At 43.4% G+C, this 20451-nt stretch overlaps 1 protein-coding gene across 1 annotated transcript; it reads left to right on the forward strand.

Moving 5' to 3' along the window:
- Positions 1-6103: 6103 nt before the first annotated feature.
- kctd7 (potassium channel tetramerization domain containing 7) lies at positions 6104-20102 on the forward strand. Its single transcript, XM_085175616.1, has 4 exons — positions 6104-6654; positions 8556-8725; positions 13922-14100; positions 16125-20102. The coding sequence occupies exons 1-4, from the start codon at positions 6349-6351 to the stop codon at positions 16499-16501; spliced, it is 1032 nt and encodes a 343-aa protein (XP_085031742.1). The 5' UTR covers positions 6104-6348; the 3' UTR covers positions 16502-20102.
- The last annotated feature ends 349 nt before the right edge of the window (positions 20103-20451 follow it).

The following is a 20451-nucleotide window of genomic DNA, read 5'->3' on the forward strand; positions in this document are numbered from 1 at the left end:
TCAGTTATTAAAGACATCGACAACAAGTGCAGCAGTAATGTCAACACAAAAAATAAAATAACACTATCTGAAAGTGACACCTGTATCATACCTATATTTGTTCAACAGAGTTATGCTACAAAGTATAAAAGACCTGTGACAAAACAGACCCTAGCTTTAGCATCGGGACAGGAAAAGCACAGGTCAGAATAGGAAAATGTTGCCTCAGTAACAAACACAACAGCAGATGAGAGGAGGTGAGGATAAAGAGAGAGAGTTTTATTGTTTGGTGAGGGTCTTTGTGAGTTCCTGATTGGAGGAGTGACTTGCTTGTTACTGGGGAGTGTTGCTCTGAGCCTATTTCTAACCTGACGACACAGTGTGAGCTGGTTGAAGCAGTCACATAACCAGTGTTGGGCAAGTTATTTGAAAATAGTAATTACTTCTCCAAGAAAGTAATCCAATTACTTTACTGATTACTTATTTTCAAAAGTAATTAGTTACTTATTACTTAGTTACTTTTTAAAAACATGATACACAACTTGAATACGTTCTAAAGCAATAGACCTTTCAGCCCAATTCTACTTTTTCCTCATAATTCCTCAAAAATTCAATCAAAAGTCTATTTTTAAAACTTGTTTTATTAGTTTTAATCTTTTAACTTTATGCACATTGCAAAAAATAAATGATATGATATGAATGATATAACAGTCTTTGACTTGAAGAAATTTGTTTAACATTTAACTTATCTTCTGCATATTCAAGCATATAAAATAAAATATTTTTTTGTGTTTACACTCACTCTTTCAAATAAATGCAAGTAAAACAGAGCAAAAAATAAATAAAATAAAAGATTCAGTGGCACCAAGTCTTATTGCTCTTAAATCTATTTTCACCTGTTTAGCGGGAGTGGGGTCGGTGGAGGTTTGCCCGGTGCCTCAGCGGGTCATGTCAGTGGGGGGGATCTGGGGGTTTGCTAGGTGCTTGCTCAGATTTTTTGCTGTTTTTGACACTTTTTAGGGGAATCAAACTCAAAGTAATGTCCAAACTTTAAAAGCTGCATGGTCGTACTTTCTCCCGCACTCCATATTATCCATTGTTGATCTAACACACGTCTGTTGCTGCCACGGATGTCGCAGGCTCGTATGTCATTCTCATGAGACACTCTCACTGTCAGGCGTTGTGTGGTGGAGGCGAGGAAGAAGGAACCCAAACGCAGGACTCGCAGGTAGGTGAAGCCGGGTGATTTATTGTCGATGCAGTGAACACACAGAACAGAGGTAGGAAATGGCTGGCTGGCTGGACGACTGACTGAATGAATGAAGGACGGACTGAAAGGCTGGCTGGCTGACTGAACACAGGCGGAAACAACAACATAACCTCAACATCAATGACACGACCAAGAACGAATAGAAACAGAAGACTTAAATACACAGACTGATGAGGATGATAATGAGAGACCGGTGAGCACACAGCTGAACATAATCTGGCTAACGGCACGAGACGAGCTAACACAGGAACAAACAGGAAGTGACGAAATAAACTGAACGTGAACAAAACGGAAAGCACTGGGTCACCGACCCAGGAACCCTGACAGTACCCCCCCCTGCAAAGGACGGCACCCGACGGCCAAAAGAGAAAAAGACCAGAACAGGGCGGGCGGAGGGGGCCCAGGACGGAGGGACGGAGTCCACAGAGAGACAAACAGTACAGGCGGGCGGCCGCGTGGCCGGCGGCCGGGACGAAACAGTTCAGGCGGGCGGCCGCGTGGCCGGCGGCCGAGACGAGACAGTTCAGGTGGGCGGCCGAGACGAGACAGTTCAGGTGGGCGGCCGAGACGAGACAGTTCAGGTGGGCGGCCGAGACGAGACAGTTCAGGTGGGCGGCCGAGACGAGACAGTTCAGGTGGGCGGCCGGCGGCCGAGATGAGACAGTTCAGGTGGGCGGCCGCGAGGAAGACGGTGGCGGCCGCTGAGCTGGTCCGGTGGGCGGCCGCGAGGAAGACGGCGGCGGCCGCTGAGCAGGTCCGGTGGGCGGCCGCGAGAAAGGCGGCGGCGGCCGCTAAGCAGGTCCGGTGGGCGGCCGCGAGGAAGGCGGCGACGGCCGCTGAGCAGGTCCGGTCCAGGCGAAGCTGAAGCTGGCGACGAGGCTGAGGCCGGACCCGGCGAAGCTGAAGCAGAGGCCGGACCAGGCGAAGCTGAAGCTGAAGCAGAGGCTGAGTCCGGCCCAGGCGAAGCAGACGCTGAAGCTGAAGCTGAGTCCGGCCCAGGCGAAGCAGACGCTGAAGCTGAAGCTGAGTCCGGCCCAGGCGAAGCAGACGCTGAAGCTGAGTCTGAGGCTGGCCCAGGCGACGGCGCGGGAGCCGGGGGTGACGGAGCCACAGCTTTAGGGCCAGCGGGCGCGGAGGCCCCTGACTGGAGACAGGCAGGGCCAGCGGGCGCGGAGGCCCCTGGCTGGAGAGCGGCCGGGCCAGCGGGCGCGGAGGCCCCTGGCTGGAGAGCGGCCGGGCCAGCGGGCGCGGAGGCCCCTGGCTGGAGAGCGGCCGGGCCAGCGGGCGCGGAGGCCCCTGGCTGGCAAGCAGGAGGGCTCACAGCTGGCTCTGGGTGCTGTGGCTGCAGGTCCGGGAACTGAACTGACTGGACGGGAGGCGACTGAACTGACTGGACGGGAGGCGACTGGACTGACTGGACTACAGACTGGACGACAGGGGACTGGTGGACGGGAGGAGACTGGACGACAGGGGACTGGTGGACGGGAGGAGACTGGACGACAGGGGACTGGTGGACGGGAGGAGACTGGACGACAGGGGACTGGTGGACGGGAGGAGACTGGACGACAGGGGACTGGTGGACGGGAGGAGACTGGACGACAGGGGACTGGTGGACGGGAGGAGACTGGACGACAGGGGACTGGAGTGAAGGCTGAAGAGCAGGTGAGTGAACTGACTGGAGTGGAAGCTGAACAGCAGGTGAGGGAACTGACTGGAGTGGGGAAGCTAAGGGATGAACAGAGGTTGGCGATGCTAATGGCTGAGCTAATGACAGGGTTACCGAGGGGGATAAGATTGCAGCCTGGGCTAATAAGGCTGGTGCCTGAGCAGGGGACACCTCAGCTAGCCTAACCAGGGACAGTGCGAGGGCGTGAAAGGTTGATCAGGAGGTGGATGAAGAGGTGAAGTGGTAGGTGGACCGGTTAGCTCTTCCAAGCCTCCAGGGAGGTCAGGCTGGGTTGAGGCTGCCCTCAGCCTGGGCGCTGGGACAGGCACGGGAGGTGGCTGGACACCAGTCACCCCCACCCGGGAAACAAGAGTGGATGTGGACTGCGTCGCAGCTGCCTTCCTCCTGGGAGCTGGCACCGGTGTGGGTGTAGGCCGGGCCCTAGACATCTGAGGAGGTGAAATGGCTGAAGAGGAAGGCCAGATCTGGGCTGCCGTGCTGGTGGGGAATGGCTGAGTGACGGGTGTGGAAATGGTGACCGGGTGTGTGCTACTGGCAGGTTTATCAGGGTTCGGTCTGTTTTTTCTGCCACCACGATTTACAGTCTTTGTGGGAGCAGCGTAGAAAAAATCTTCCCAGTCTACATCCTCCAGGAGGGAAACACCCCATGGATCGGTGGTGGATCTGTTATGTGTTTTATGAGAATAATCAGATGACGGATGTGGAAAACAGTTAGTGGAACTCACCACCGGGAGCTGTTGAAAATAGTCCATATTATGGCGGCGTGTGCGCCGCTTTCTCTGGGAAGAGGAAGCGGCCGGGGTAAACAGCTGAGCCTCTGGCGCGGTAGCCTCCATTGAGCCGAGGCGGGAGGCGTAGCCGCGGTGCCGTGGCGAAGGTGGAGGTCCGGCGAATGAGGCGGCGGGTGTGTGAACGAGGAGCGGAGCGGCGAGAGAGGGAGCGGCCGAAACGCGGCATGAAACGTCCGCTCTCCACGGCAAATGCTCCGGGGCAGGTGAGGCAGCAGGTGGGGGAACGCGGCGTCTCCGAGGCCCGCCCAGAGCCAGGCGAGTCCCCTCGAAGACGTGCTCTCTCTCCGCGAAGAGCCGCTGTTTTCCCCTGACCACCTCTGCCCAACGGGAAAGCGCTGCCACCTGCCGCTCGTAGAGGTCCGAGTCCGCTGGGTCCCAATCGTGTCTTCGTGGCACGGGTCGTGTCATTCTGTCAGGCGTTGTGTGGTGGAGGCGAGGAAGAAGGAACCCAAACGCAGGACTCGCAGGTAGGTGAAGCCGGGTGATTTATTGTCGATGCAGTGAACACACAGAACAGAGGTAGGAAATGGCTGGCTGGCTGGACGACTGACTGAATGAATGAAGGACGGACTGAAAGGCTGGCTGGCTGACTGAACACAGGCGGAAACAACAACATAACCTCAACATCAATGACACGACCAAGAACGAATAGAAACAGAAGACTTAAATACACAGACTGATGAGGATGATAATGAGAGACCGGTGAGCACACAGCTGAACATAATCTGGCTAACGGCACGAGACGAGCTAACACAGGAACAAACAGGAAGTGACGAAATAAACTGAACGTGAACAAAACGGAAAGCACTGGGTCACCGACCCAGGAACCCTGACACTCACAAACAAAATCACGGTTTAGTAATGCAGTAATAGTAATCCTTTACTTGTTACTTGAAAAAAGTAATCGGATTTCAGTAGCACATTACCTGTAACACGTTATACTGCGCATCTCTACTCATAACTTTCTAGCGGGGATGGTAATCATTGGTAATAATAGTGGAATGACACCATGGTAATATGGTGAATAACATAGCCTGCATGGTCGTACTCTCTCCTAATATGCTGAACTATGAATTATATATTAATCATTAGTTATTATTAATATCAACTTCGAAAACAACATATATAGATAAACTTCAATTAGCTTTCAACTTTTAAAAATAAAATAAATTAAACTGCATTTTTTCCTTTTAAAACGTCTTCTCATTGACTCACAATTATCACAGTTATCCAGGCATTACACCAAGACTCAAAAATGTTTTATAGTTTCATCTTTCATTTGGAGGTCCTTATTTTATTTACCATGTATAATGATTCCAGTGCCACTATAATATGTTGCTATATTTGCTTTGTGACAACTCCCAGTCTATGATTTATCATTCAGTGGTTGCGTCACACGTGTGGGTTACTTTCAGATTCCACCAAGTTGTCAGTAAAAGCAAACAAAATCTCTAGACAGACCAGTTAATCATGTTAATCATCAATCCAATTAAGTTGCATCATCTATAAAAATGCATCTCCTTGGCAAATGGCCTGTATTTGGATAGCGCTTTACTTAGTCCCTAAGGACCCCAAAGTGCTTTACACTACATTCAGTCATCCACCCATTCACACACTGGTGATGGCAAGCTACATTGTAGCCACAGATGCCTTGGGTCTAGCACCCTAGACCTATTGCAGCATAACTAAGGGAGGATACAGGGTCACCTGATCCAACCCTAATTATAGGCTTTATAAAAAAGGAAAGTTTTAAGCTTGATCTTAAAAGATGAGATTGTTTCTGTCTCCTGAGTCCAAACTGAAAGCTGGTTCCACAGAAGAGGGGCCTGAAAGCTGAAGACTCTGCCTCACATTCTACTTCTAAATACTGACTGGTCGGTCGGTAAAAAAAAACAACAACAATAACAACAACAAAAACAAAAACATTTTAAAGAAAGTACATTAAATCCCATTTCTTTTTTGAAAACTAACTAGCTAAAAATAATAAAATATTCAAAGAAAAAAACTTCAAAAACAACATGTAAAGATGAACTTCAATTGGCTTCCAACTTTTAAAAAGAAAATAAAAAAATTAAACATAAGTAAATAAAATATCATATTAAAATTAAAAAATAGTAAAATTTGTAAAATAAAATTGGCAAAAAATCCAAGGTTCAAAAACAATATTTAAAGAAAAATGTGAAATATTTTTAATAGATTTTTTCCTGAAGAAATGTTTGACATATAGTTTCAGTTACATTTATAAAAATAAAACTGCAATCAACATTATAAGTTTACTGAAAAAGTGCTCATTTCCAATCTCATCATACTCCACTCTCTTGGCGTGATGACGACGTGGAACGTCAGAGTACGCACGCTCCAAAAACCTCACGGTCCCCGTGCTGCTTGCTAACGTCGGGACTAAATTGTCATCTTTTTCCTACCTACACATTGCTGTCGCCGGAGGCGTGGAACCGCTTCTTCCGCTTTCGCTCCGTTGAAAGCCGGACTGAGCTCTGGCAGCTGCTCGGGCCACACCCTCCGCTCCTGCCCTCTCCTTCTTCTAGTTGTTTACTGTACCAACAGTCGTGAGCTCTGCTTTGTGTCGTACCTGCCTAGCTGAGAGCTGGCCCGCCGCGCGCATGCAGCAGAATGGCTCGAGCGGTTCCAACGGCTCTGACGGCTGCAGCAGCAGAGAGCGCCAGTCTCTGTCCTTCAGCCCGCTGCCCGCCGCTACGCGGGTGAGACGCTTCATTCAGGAGAGACGGACGCTGCCTCTACCCAGAGTGATGGTGGTATTCTCGGCCGCTGGGGACACCGAGAAACCGGGCGATGCCATGTCTAGCTCGGACTCTGTGGAGGACGAGTTCCGAAAGCCGGCCTCCCCTTCGCCGAGCCTGACTCTGAGCACGCCACTCCGCTCCTCGCTGAACACCCAGGAACAGGAGGTAGGCCTCTTTTCCATGGAAAAAAAAAAAACAGTGGCACAAGCCACCAAACAACACAGCTTCTAACATAAAGAAATACTCACATTCATATAAAACTCATACTCATTAAACACCAACTGCAGGTACACTCTCATAAACATCCCGTTAATTATAACCACCTTATTACTACCAAATAACAACACCGTGCTGATGGGTATACATATTTATGCAGAGGTCAGAGGCTGGTTGAGCTGCTGAATCCTGTGATGATTGGCTAGCAGTTGTGTCACATGACTGATGGAGCTAAACACAGGCACAGCAGGTTAATCATCTTAACCACAGGCTGCTGAGACCTGCTCACACAGCAAGATTTTCTTGATCTGCAATAGAAAATAAAGTAATATTCATTTTCTTATTGCACTTAGTGAAAAGAGTGTTCTTGCTTTCGTCACACCAGCCCTCTGCAGTTCGTCTTTCATTGCATCAATAAATGTTCTCCGCGCCTTCCTCCTTTGCTCTCACCTGGCAGTTAAATATGCTGTATCTGTTTTCCAGTATATCCACTATCCCTCAGCTGCACATACCCAAGCCATCTTAGCCTTGCCTCTCTAACTTTGCCTCTTATGTAGTTTAAAGCTGCCGAGAAATATTTTAGTTTCAGATTATCAAACAAATTGCATGTTAAATAAAGATAACCCAAATAAATACAAAATACAGTTTTTAAATTTACTTCGAACTATCCAAACCAACCTGGTCTTATGTGAAAAAGAAATTGACTTCCTCCCAAAAATCATAAATTAACTGTAATAGATCACATTTTTGGAAAGCTGAGTTCATTTTCACTAGCCACACTCAGGCATAAACACTGTCAGACTTGTTGAATCAAGAAATCACTTAAATAAAAATATCTGACAAAGCAAAGCAGGTAAAAAAAATGTCAAAAAGCAACACGTCAAAGTCAAGAACAGCCGAGAAACAAAGTCACTGACATCTATCACTCTGGGAAGGGTTACAGAGCCTATTCTAAGGCTTTGGGACTAACCACAGTGAGAGCCGTTATCCACAAATTTCAAAAACAACTCATCCAGCAGGTCACAAAAGAACCCAGAACAACATCTGAAGAACCGTGGGCCTCACTTAGCTCAGTGAGGGTCAGTAGTTGATGGAACCATAAATTCTGCTCTCTACCATTAAATCCTGAGGGAGAATGTCCAGCCATCAGTTCATGCCCTGAAGGTTAAAAGCACTCTGACTTACAGCAGGACAATGGTCTGAAACACCAGAAAGTGCGCCTCTGAATGGCTGAAAAAGGACAAAATGAAGGTTTTGGAGTGGCCAACTGTGGACTTAAAACAGATTGAGATGCTTTTGCATGAGCTTAATCAGCCTGTTCATGCTGGTTTTCCAGCATGAACAGAGACCCCAAAGAAGAGTGGGTCAAAACTCCTCCACAGAAAGACTTACTGTCAGTTATCACAAACACTTAATTGTAGTTCTTGCTGCTAAGGCTGGCACAACCACTTATTAGGTTTACTTTTTAAGACAGGGCAGGCAAGTTTGGATAACTGTATTTCCTTCATAAGGGAAATCATCATATTAAAAAGACATTTTTACTCCACCACACATTTTAAAAAGAAATCTTCATCAGCTGGAAAGAACGTGATTTAGAAAGTAAAGCTGTTGATGGAGACTGAAGCTGACCAGTAAATTATCAGAAGATCTAAACAAATTTAACTGGAATCTCAGATCGGTTCCAGTACATTTCTTTGGTGTAATATCACATTTACCTTGGCCTCTTAAAGCCTCTTAAAATGCACATGGTGAATTTCACTGGAAATATCTTAAAACCTACTTATGATTTGCTTTTTATGCACCGTAAAATATGCATTTCATTTTAAACCTGTCGTATTTCTCTTTTTAAGTTTCCAGAGGTCATCTCTCTAAACGTCGGGGGCACGTACTTCACCACTCGCCTGTCCACACTGCGGCGATATGAGGACACCATGCTGGCTGCCATGTTTAGCGGCCGTCATTACATCCCACGCGATGCCGAGGGGCGCTACTTCATCGATCGGGATGGAGCCTACTTTGGGTGAGATTCAAGCAAAGATATTACCATCATTATCGGTGCTGCTGCCTGCAGTGATATCTCCTTATGAGATAAGGAGGTATAGTGAGGAAGAGGAGGGTTATATGTGGGAGTACAAAGTTTTTAAAAGGCAGCTTAGTGGAGGACAAACTTTTAGTTTCTGAAAGGTTCACGCTCTGTGATCTGAAGATTTTCAAGCTGCTGCAGACAGCTCATTATATTCTGACAGGTCTCGGTGAATCAGGTATTCTGTGAAATAAATTGGTCTCTTCTGCTAGCACTCAAAGTTGATTTACATATCTATTTCTGTGCCGCTGCTTTTTCTTATTTGTTGCTTATTTCCGAAAATATAATGTCCATACTGAGATTGTATTTGTGATAGGGTGAAAATTGCAGCCTCTGTCACAACATAACACTGTGGCCTTTAGTTAGATTGCTGTCATTTTAGATTATGGAGGGCAGACAAGTTGCGAACAAAGTCAGCAGGAAAGGACTGAAAATGTCATGGATGAGTGGTGCAGAGGGAACCAAGATGCATTAAACAGAAAGAAAACCTTTATTTATCCGAAGAAACAAACTGGAATCCAAAGTGAGCATGAAGGGTGACACTTTCAATAAACAGGAAACGGTAATGGGGGCATAAACAGACCGACAGAGTCACACTGATTACACAGTGAAACCACTGTGAAGATTAGAAAGGCCACAATAAGAAGATGACAAGTACCAAAACTCAATGTCACAAATACTAAAAATCCATGACAGAAAAGGTGTGGCAAATTAAAAAGAAAAAAGAGAGTTTACTGTCCAGACATCTCTGATAAAAAACAACCTCAGCAGAGTTTAACAAGACTTTACTGAGATCTGTAAACTCTGTGTTTCACACATAGGTCAGTCATTCTCCAGATAAAATAAAACATATCTGAGGGGATAGCTGCTTCTGTTTGCTAAGGAAAAATTAGTATTTTTCAGCTAGTTGGTGAGTGGTTGCTAGCTGTTGCAAAGCAGTAAAAATTTTGCAATTGCTATGGTTGGTAGCAGATTGCTGCAGTCTCCCAAAGTTTGCCTGAAAGATTCCAACTTCTCTGCAAGCACTTCCCAACTACTGGTGGATCGTTAGTGAAACTTGAAAACGAGCATTGCAAAGTGAAAACTTGAATGTTTGCCTGCCAAAGTAAAAGTTGCCCCTTTTGAAATATGTTTGCTAAAGCAGCGAGGCTTAGCTTTTACTTTGAAGGTGAACAGTCTCTGCAGAAGAAGTTTTTGGTTTGGCCAGTTTCACCACCGACTGGCTTCAAGCCCAGGCAACCATTTTCCAACCAATTAAGGAATACATATTTTCCTTAGTGACCAGAGGTTGCCAGGCGGTCAGTCACTGGTCTATAAGCCTGCCTGAGTGGGGCTTTAACAATTGCATTTACAGGCAGTAGCACCCGCTAACAACCATGGACCAGCTGGCCAGGAAAGACATAATTTTCCTTAGCAATCAATAGTTGCCACAGGGGCTGGGGTCACTAACTGGTCTCTAGGCCTGTGCGACTGGAGTCTTAATTAGACTACCTGATTGGAGAGTATTTTGGTGCCTATTGGTTAGCTAGCTGCCTGCATTTTTGGACTAGTGATAGCTGTTAGTAAGTATTTTATCTGGCTGTCAGTAATCTGTTTTTTTATTAAAGAAGAGTTTGAAGTGATAACTAGGGTTTTCTTTGTGTGTGTTGTGGAGAACAGCAGGAAGGCGATGCTCTTTGTACAGGACAGCACAAGCATGTTATTGGCATTTGAAGTAAGTGCATGCAGACTGAATATATGCAGGAGCACATGTGGGAATGGAATTATTCCCAGATTCAGTCCAAGTAACCTGTTTTTTGGGAAAAAAAGAAAAACAGGCAGTAATAAAAAGCTCAGTGACACAGTAGCTGGGAATGTAACTCTGTCCTAGTTTTAAGTGGAGCTGGAGCCTGTCCTCTCTGACACACAGTGAGCAGTAAAGAGGCAGCGCTGTGGCCAGGAGAGTCCTTAATAAAACCACCTGATCGACAAGTTTACCTGTTTGTCTTGAGTTTAAATCTCAAGATAAACTGAGTAAACAGAAAACACATTTTAATTCTACAGTTGGAAAGCCCAGCAGGAATGCAACGAGCATTATCCAAAAAAGAAAAAACACAGGGAAGGGCAACTGACACTGTGACAAAGAGCAAAGGATAACTGAAATAATTTTTACTGACACTTAAAAAGGGGAATAGGGAACAGCTGGGTCCACAGGTGAGACTAATCAGGGATAATGAGACAAAGGAAGTAAAATTAAACACAAAGCACAAAGGACACATGACTGCCAAAATAAAACAGGAAGTCAGTGACTAACACTTAGACAAGACATACTGAATTATAAAAGATATATAGAAGAAGATGGGTCGGAGAAAGCTAGGAAAACTAACATGAGTAATTATACCAAATAAACCCCAACCAGAATTCAAGTGGAGAGAAACCGAAACGGAGAACTAAAGGCTCAAGAGATATGAAAATCCAATCTAAAATCCAATTTATGCCACCAGGAGGGTGAGAACATCATTAGATCCAGTACACACCCACAACCTCAGCTGTTCACACTTCTACAAGAGTCTGAAACCGAAGTCAAAAAGAGCATTAGACTCATGAGTAAAACAGTCAGTACTCCCCCTCCTTCACCTCATCACGACTGACTGTTACTGTACTATTATTGTTATTATTATCTAGTGTCACAAAAATCTGGACAGACCTGTTTTGCAAACTTGCACAAGCATAAATACAACTCGAGGTTTTTTTAAACACGTTTTTTTTTAACTCATTTAATTTCTTGTATAGTCATTACTTGTACTTTCCCTTTCCAATGTTTGAGTTCTTATTTTTTAATTTATGTTATTTATTATGACTTTTTATGACTGCTGTGTGAAAAGAATTTGGCAAAATAAGAATTTAATCATACAGTATAAACCCCATGTTTTTATTTACATGCACGTATGACAATAAAAGTACTTCTGTTAGTTCTAAATATAACAATAAACAACCTAAGAACCAAAATAAAACCCTCAAATAATGAACAAGAATTTAAAGGATTACACAAACTTTAAATTTGCTGTGATACTAAAGCTAGAGCTATTTTGCATATTTACTGTAGTAGTAAAATAAAGCAGGAATTGTTGAAACCAATAGGCTTCATCCTGAATGTACAAAAGGTATTTCAGTGTAAAAGAAGCCGCACCAGCACTATCATCCCCAGAGCCGTCCATTGCTACAATGGAAAAGCTTTAAATATGAATACAAGAGCAAATGGAGTAGATGACTTATGTAAGAAGTGGGTTGACCTGAGCTCAGTGCTGAAATTTGTGAAGGGGTGTAATTAAAGATTTAAAAACATAACTCGATCAGCTTGAAAGGTAGAACATACAGTAACTGCATAAAGTAATAAAACGAAAACTTCAGAGGGTGCTGGCACTGCAGGCTGCACACGCTCAGAAGGAGCCTTTTCATTTGGGATGTTTTTAGCCAATCCTCTGCTCTGGTTCCTATTGTTTCGCTGGAAAATAAATCTTCTTCCAGGCTGCTGTTATCTTGTGCACTGCAGCAGCTTGTCGTCCAGTATTTTTCTGCATTAATTTTATTCTCTTAAGTTCACAAGCCCTCCAGGCTCTGCTGCAGAGAAACAGAAGGAAACCAACTTTTCTAAGTCAGTGTCTCTCAGTGAATCTACATGAGATATGCAGGACGAGTAAAGGAAAAGACATACAACTATACGAAGAAGGCATACAAACATGTATTCAGTACCTGGTGTATGATTACTAGGACATGCTCCAGCACTTTAAATTGGATTCAAAATTCCTGTCAAGATTTCAAAGCAAAGGCAAAGTATGGCCTGGGGGCTGGGACTCACCCATGACAGTCAAGATAAGTGACTGCATGAGTCTTTAATGCTTTTTAACTATGTTTCAATGCAGTGTGTTTGATCAGGGCAGATTAATTTAAACATGTATACAATTATTTTAAGTGTAACCAAATTTTTCTTCAGTTGTCGAGTGTGTGACCCTTTTGCTTTGTATGGTCCTCTGGAAAAAGTGTTGCTACTGGAAGATTTCTGATTTCCTTTGCAGTCCACTCTTACTATTTGTATTTGGCACTTGTGTTTGAGCAGGCCTTGGTTACACAAAGCCTGTGTTTGCATTCAGTGTTTGCATTCAATCTCACAACCCTCAGTTATCATGTTTACCATTTAGAGTATTAGCTTTTAAACGTATCTGCATTTGTAAGCAATGACCAGTTGCTCAGAGCAGGTCATCATTAGACATTAAGGTTGATGTGTTCCTAGACTGGATACCTATTGGTAAATCTCATACAGGTACACTATTTAAGCTACATTAGCCTGGCTTGAGGTGCTGCAAGCTTCTTTGAAACCCACCTCCACCTCTGCTCCTTCTTTTACATTGTTTATGATATTAGTCAGTGTCACATCTGTCAAATAACAATAATAATCTTCTTCTGATATGTGTTGTCCTGACTGAAGGGCATTCAAGAACATTTTGTGTTTCTTCTTTTTTCTGCCTTTTACATTATTCCAACACCTGAAGACCTCATATTCAGGAACTGGTCACCTGAATGCAAGGAAATAGTTGCCAGGGCTGTGTTCAGACAAAATGAGTTTTATGTTTTGTCTCTGATTAGTAAAAACTGATCTTAAAATAATAAAAATGCCATCAGGATGTGCCAGACTCAGCTGAGGGTTACACATTGCTTTCACAGCTGTTTATGTGAGCAGGATGCTCATTTGCTGTTTCAGGCATGGTAACCTTAATATTGTTTGCTTTGTGCACAGTTCTCCAGGCACAACAAGCTATTGGAAAAGGATTATTGAATATTTTTCTGCATAATATTTGCCATTTTGTACATTCATCGTTTAACAGATTTTACCCACCAGGGCTAATCAATATAAAAAAAAACAATAGTTTCAGTTTTCAAAAGAGGCAACAGTGACAACAGAATAATTACAGCCGGCTGTGTACACCATTTAAGTTGTGTCAAGGCACAGAAGGTGATCAATAATCTATTTCAATCAAGTGTTTCTTCCTGTGGAAGAACACTCTGCATATTGAAAAAGCTCAAACATAACCAGTGACTGCTGGGATTTAGTAATAAGGCTTTTTATCAGTTTATCAATGGCCTTTCCATCCAAAGGGACATCCTGAACTTCCTCAGAGAAGGCGAGCTTCCTCACCGTGACAGAGTGAGAGCGGTATACAGAGAGGCTCAGTACTATGCCATCGGCCCGCTGCTGGACAGCCTGGAGGACATCCAGCCACTCACAGGGGAGAAAGTTCGACAAGCTTTCCTCGATCTGCTGCCCTACTACAAAGGTATCTGGGGAAGTCTGTCCTTCACACATGCAACCTTTGTGAAAGAAAACTTTTCAAAGATGTTGCAGACTGTAATAATGTTGTGACAGCTACACATTTAACTTTTCAATGTGTGTGATGTGCACACAGTGTAAATTATATGCAGTGGAAGCACATTCTTGGGTCTCTGCGACTTCTGAACCAAATAATTACATTGTAGAGCCTCAATATTTAAAGTGTTGTTGTGTTTTATTTCATTGTGTTGAAGTCACCCCATGCTCTTTGGATTAACCTGGCTGTCGTTAGCATTTAAACCCTCAGGTTGTTATAAGTAAGCTGATAGGGGTGTAAAAAAAACAAACAAGTAAATGAATCAAGTCTAATATGAAATTTTTATTTGCTGAAGGCTGAAACAACTTGACGAGATGCAGCTCCTGATAATGAGTTTGGCGTATCCTGTGTGAAGTGTAAAGTGTTGTTCGATTAATGGAAGCGAGAATGGCCTCATACCAAGGAAATGGTTTATTTATAAGATGTGAATTAAGGTTGATGTAAAATAAATACAAAATATGACAGGAAGAGAAAAGGAAGCGGAGAGGCTGTACTCGGGCAGATTTATTTAAAAATGGAAGAAAGCAACTAGATTAGACAGTGATTTGAGTCAAGACTGGTTGTGTACTTAATAAAACACATGCTTTCATAAACACATAAAGTGAGCTATTTATCTGTGGCGCACACAAAAAGCAAATGAAGTGTCTAGAATAATACATATAAAAATAAAAATCCATAAACTCTACAGACTAAAGACTCTATTCATGTACTACATGGTAACTCTTGAGTCTTAATACGTCATAAATGTTCTGTCCTACAAAAGCCCGCTGTTAAAAACACATGAAATATTTACAGTGTTAGGGAGTAGGGTAAAACTTTAATGTCCCCTTAAGGCATTTGCTTTTAGGCAATAGTCCAACACAATACATACACACTTACAGTACATATGGTACAATGTACAAAGCTGTTACCATAAATCACGAGGGAGAGAATTCAGAATCTGAATCTGGTGGTGCTAATTTTGATGAAAGTCAAACCTTTGCACTGATGCAATCGTCTGAAGCTCATCATATAAAGGATGCTAAAGGTCGTTAAGGGTGGCTAATATTATAGCACATCTTGACGAGTTCATCCAGTTTGTGCCAGTTTTTGCACATACTGACCCACAAAGGCTGCAGATTACTTTGTGCAAGTGCGAGTCATTCATAGTCATTCAACTGTTATTATTGGTATAGAATTATTATTATTTAGATTGAAAAGCATCAAAAAGGCACGGTTTCATGGCAAAAACAAACACAAACAGTGATTTTGGTGTTCATAGCTTTTTCTTGTCGATAAGAAGCAGTTAAGGAGTGAGAAAATGCTCGTGTTCTCGCCTTAGCCGACTTAAAAGAGCTCACAGATGCTGTTGCCAAGTGACGACTAAAACCAAATGACGTGCCGACAGTTTTCCTCCATGACGAGTCTAAATGCTCTCACTTAGAGAGTTAAAATCACTTTAAGAAAGATGAAAGATGGCAAAAAATGAAAGACTCTCTTGCTGTGGAGTAAATCATCTGCTGTGGCGTTTGCTACCTCTGACAGCGAAGCAGTGGTCACGACCCCGATCACAGAGGAAGCAACAGTCTCTCAGTTCAGCCAGCTCAGCAGTCGCTGTTATAGAAACATCAGATACAGCCGTACAGCAGATGAGAACATGTGAACACCAAATTGACTCACTTAAAAAAGTAGAGGACGATACATGTTTATCATCCCAACAATACACATAAGGAAATAATTAAAGAATGGGGGAAGAGGGAGACAGGAAGCAAAATTAACGCAGGACACAAAAGATAACTAACCTCGAATAGTAAGACTTAAGGGACCAAAGATGTACAGAGACAGTGCAAAGAAATGAACTACTACAAATAGTTACTATTTCTATTTCTAAAAAACTGTAGCTAATTACCCAGCTCCATCCCGTGTATAGATAAATGCTTCTGTTCTCATTTCAGACAATCTGGAGCGTATCGTGGAAATCGCTAAACTGAGAGCCATGCAGAAAAAGGCGCGGTTTGCAAAGCTGAAGATCTGCGTCTACAAGGAGGAGATGCCCATCACGCCGTACGAACGCCCTCTTTTTAACTCTCTGCGCTTTGAGCGCTCGGACAGTGAGGCCAAGCTCTTTGAGCATCACTGCGAGGTGGACGTCTCCTTCGGGCCGTGGGAGGCGGTGGCGGACGTTTATGACCTGTTGCACTGCATCGTCAGTGACCTGGCCGAGCGCGGCATCACCGCCGAGCAGCAGTGCATCGGCGTCTGTGATAAACACCTCATCAACCATTACTACTGCAAGAGGCCCATCTACGAGTTCAAGATCACATGGTGGTGAAGCTCCATGGCTGATAGGACCAAAGAGCAACGGGATGGATGTTTCACTTTTAACTCAGCCGATACTGGTTTTTGTATTGACTTTGTCAGTATTTTGTGCTGATGTCTTAAAAATGTGACCCTTTAAATCATGCTGTAAGTATTCAGTTTCCCCAAGATGTTTTATATTTTCCTTCTTGTTCAAGGTAAAAACCTTCTATAGCGTCTTAAAAGTACTGTAGAGAGTACCATAACACCCCTAACTCTGGTGGCCTCTAGTTTAACCTCTTACCTTGATTCAGTGGTGTGCAGGTGTGCTGCAATAGATCACCACAGGTGCGCACGTGTGAGACACTCATTAGCCTTCAAGACGAGGTGATGCTTTCAGTTAGATCAGTTAGATTGCTGTTCAGCCTATTAATAGGTTACTATCCACAAATTAAATTAGGCTGTTTCTAGCAGTCTAAGCAGACATCCCCAGACCTACCTCTCTCCCAGCCACCTCCTCCAGCGCTTCCTGGGGGGACACAGATTTTTCCAAGCTACCTGAGAGACATAATCTCTTCCATTTGTCCTGGGTCTGACCCGGGGCCTCCAGCCTGTTGGACATGCCCAAACACCTCACCTGGGAGGCGCTAGTGACATGCTTGAACCATCTCAGCTGGCTCCTTTTGATGTAGAGTAGTAGCTTTACTCTAAGAAACCCACCCGAGGGTCTCAGCATTAACATTGAGTGAGAGACGGGGTACCCTTGGACAGGCAGTCAGTGGATCAGAGGGATAAAACAGAGACTTATGCTCACATTTACACTTACAGCAAATTTAGAATCACCAGCTAAGTTAACAAGCTTGTCTTTGAACTGTGGCAGGAAACTGGAACACCTATAAAGATGTCACACAAAAGGCCCCATGAGGTTGCTCTCAGGTGGCAGCACTGACCATCGTAGCACCAACCTGCACTTTGGTTATTTTTGGAGTTAATGTATTTAATTAAATGTCAAAGCAGGAAATGTTTTGGCCGCGTACATCATACCTATTGCTTATTGCATGTATACTCAGAGTTATTAACAAATGATGAAGGAAATGCTATGCATCATGCACAAATGGCATGGGTGAAAGGCAACCTGTGTAGCTGAAGCATATCTACTCTGTTAGACACATGCGGATGGATGGATATAAATTTCCTGATGGAAAGATTCACTTCACTTTAAATGACTAAAGTAATCAACCTACCTTTAAAAATGAGCACATTTAAGTCATGCAGGAACTCTGAGACCAATATGTACAATTATGTATTAAACATAGAAAAATAGAAACAGTTGTGCTTCACGATCAGCTGTGCACATGTAGCATGCGAGCAGGTGGATTCCGAAGGAAAAAAAACATTGTTTTGTAACATGGATCAATTTGAAAGTACGGCTGCTTCTGATGTAAACCGCTGATCGCTTCATATTTAATCCACATGGCTTGCGGCATTGTCTGTTAGACTTACAGTTTTAGGAAACATCAGCCAATGAAGTCACAAGTACACCTGGTGTACTCACACCAGGTGAGGGTGAGTCCAGTTTGTTTGCTGCCTGATGTGCCAAGGTGCGAGTAAGTGAGCCATCATTGCACTCGGGCACATTATGCATATAGTGTGATCACCTATCTGCACTCCAGCACAGACCTGTCAGTGCTTCCTCAGCGACAGCTGCATCCATGTGAGGACAGCCTGTCACCACTTGCCCAATTATGCCACCAACAGTTTTACTTGTGCACGGTGCCCCTCACTTTCTCTGCAGCCTCGCTTCCAAACACTGTATGGGGATGAAGTTTCTCTTTTGCAACAGAAGAAGACGTTGGGGAAAAAACGTAGGATGAAATGCTGGTAGTTAAGGCGCCAATTACAGTAGTCTGCAATCGGTGACTGCATCTATGCGACCTGTAGTTATATTTCTAGGACACATATATCACTCGATTAAGGTGCGTCCCCACAGGATAAGAATGTAGAAAGTCACTGACATTCAAAGAGAGCGAGGGATAACATTGATTTAGTTGTGACAGGGAGCATCTGAAGCCTTGTTATCACCCATCAGCTACAAAGCGATAGACAGTGAGGAAACTGTTTCCTGTGTGGACGACCTAAAAGATAGCAGAATTTCACTCACCAAATCTAAAACCCAGACACGGTCTTGGATTAGCAGAGATTATTTAATTCTATTAAAAATGCTCCAAAAGCCTCTAGAACAACACAAAGACCTTTAAGAGGTTGAGTTCAGCGAATACACTTAGTGAAGGTCAAGCCACGCCCTGTACAGTTGATATGAAGGAGGGAAATATCCACAGTTAGTGCCATCCTGTAAACTTATTAATGCTGTGAAAGTGGGTATTTTATAATGGGAGTCTATGGGGACTTTTTGCCTTTTGGAGGCAGCCTCAAGTGGCCACTTGAGGAACTACAGTTTTTTTCCACTTAATGTTTTTGGTTCATTTTTCAGCTCTAAAGGTTGCTGCGTGATTTTAGCTCAGCTGAAACTCAGCACTCTACTTACTCAGGTCCACAGAAATTTACCCGCCAAGTTTAAAAACAGTTGAGGACATGCAGAGATTTCTTGAATCATTAGCTGACTTTATCCACCATGTACAGAGGAGTTAAAGAAGGTCAGGAATACCATGGTTTTATAGAAAATCAGCCCCATTTTAAATCTGATAATCTCGACTCTGTGTGATTTAAGTTTGAAGGTTATTGGTGTATATCTATGATGACTTTGTGTCCGAGCCACCAGCAGTGCTGTGGTTAAGCAGACAAGCTGTAAGAAGTAAGTAAGACGCCTGTGATGTAACCACAGATCGAGTTTAAAGGCCAGCTCTAACTGTACCATTATGTATGTTTATGCATTAATTCATTTCCTGATTTATCAGTCTGACTGTAGCGTTGGTCTGATCTGTGTCAGGGTTCACGACCCACCACATTTCCAGAGCCATCGTTTGAACACATGCCCTTATAGTGGATATTGTATATTGTGATTAAACTGAAGTCAGATGTGTATATTTTAAGAATAACTTGCTTCAGGTGTAATCTAGACAGAGTATATTTTCATTAAGCTGCAAGTTTTTAAAGCTATAAGGAAGCTGGGGCTGTATCCATATTGCCATTCACAGTGTGGGTTGAAGGAGTTTGTTTTATTGCACACTAATGAATATTTGTAGTTAATGCAGCAGATGTGAAGCTGTCTAGAATTCAGAAATATTTGTTAACAACCTCAGTTGTTATTTTTCCACCTCTTTTAACACTACTGTACTTTATAAAGTCAGAGCACCTTGAAAGTTTAACAAAGACATCTCCAAGTTTCACCTCAGTGTCGCCTCACTTCAGTTATCCTTACTAAGAAATGCAAACATGCTTATTTTATTGATTATGCAGGAGCGATGCTACATTATTTCCTGGAGCACTACTTGTAACCTTGTTTTTACAACATTGTGTTTGTTTATAGTGTTTTTATATGGTTTCTTGTCTGTTTCTGTTAGCTTCCAGGAAGCTCTGGTTCTATATAGTCGACTTCCGTTTGTTTGTATTGTGAAAGACTAATGTGTCATTTTTATTATTTATGGTAAAAATTAAAACTGTTAAGTGCATCTACAGATTTGTTCCTGTTTTATTGACCATTCTGTGGTGAAGATTTGTGGGAATAAAGTTAAATAAAATATTGTATTTATAAAAGAGCACATAACATTTTGTACAGTGTTCTTATGTTTGAAAGCCTCACCTCTCCTCCAAACAAACCTCTTGTCACTGTGACCAAATAGCTCAGTCTTTGTCTCATCTGAACATAAACCTTTTCTGCAGAAGGCATTTGGCTTGGCCTCTCAGTCCATCACAGTGGACAGTGACAGTTTTGGTCTTTTTCCAGACCTTGGCAATATGGTGACATGTCAAATATATAGGTATATACAGGTATATTTATATAATTATAACTTCAATTATGCTTCT

Source organism: Neolamprologus multifasciatus, chromosome 10, assembly GCF_963576455.1.
Source record: "Neolamprologus multifasciatus chromosome 10, fNeoMul1.2, whole genome shotgun sequence".
Lineage (NCBI taxonomy): Eukaryota > Metazoa > Chordata > Actinopteri > Cichliformes > Cichlidae > Neolamprologus > Neolamprologus multifasciatus.

What these genes read in the sequence shown, in the direction of transcription:
- kctd7 (XM_085175616.1), top strand. Translation starts at nt 6,349, where the DNA reads ATGCAGCAGAATGGCTCGAGCGGTTCCAACGGCTCTGACGGCTGCAGC. An exon ending in TGAACACCCAGGAACAGGAG is followed by an intron (nt 6,655 to 8,555) that starts GTAGGCCTCTTT and finishes TCTCTTTTTAAG; the next exon opens with TTTCCAGAGGTCATCTCTCT. An exon ending in CGGGATGGAGCCTACTTTGG is followed by an intron (nt 8,726 to 13,921) that starts GTGAGATTCAAG and finishes TTCCATCCAAAG; the next exon opens with GGACATCCTGAACTTCCTCA.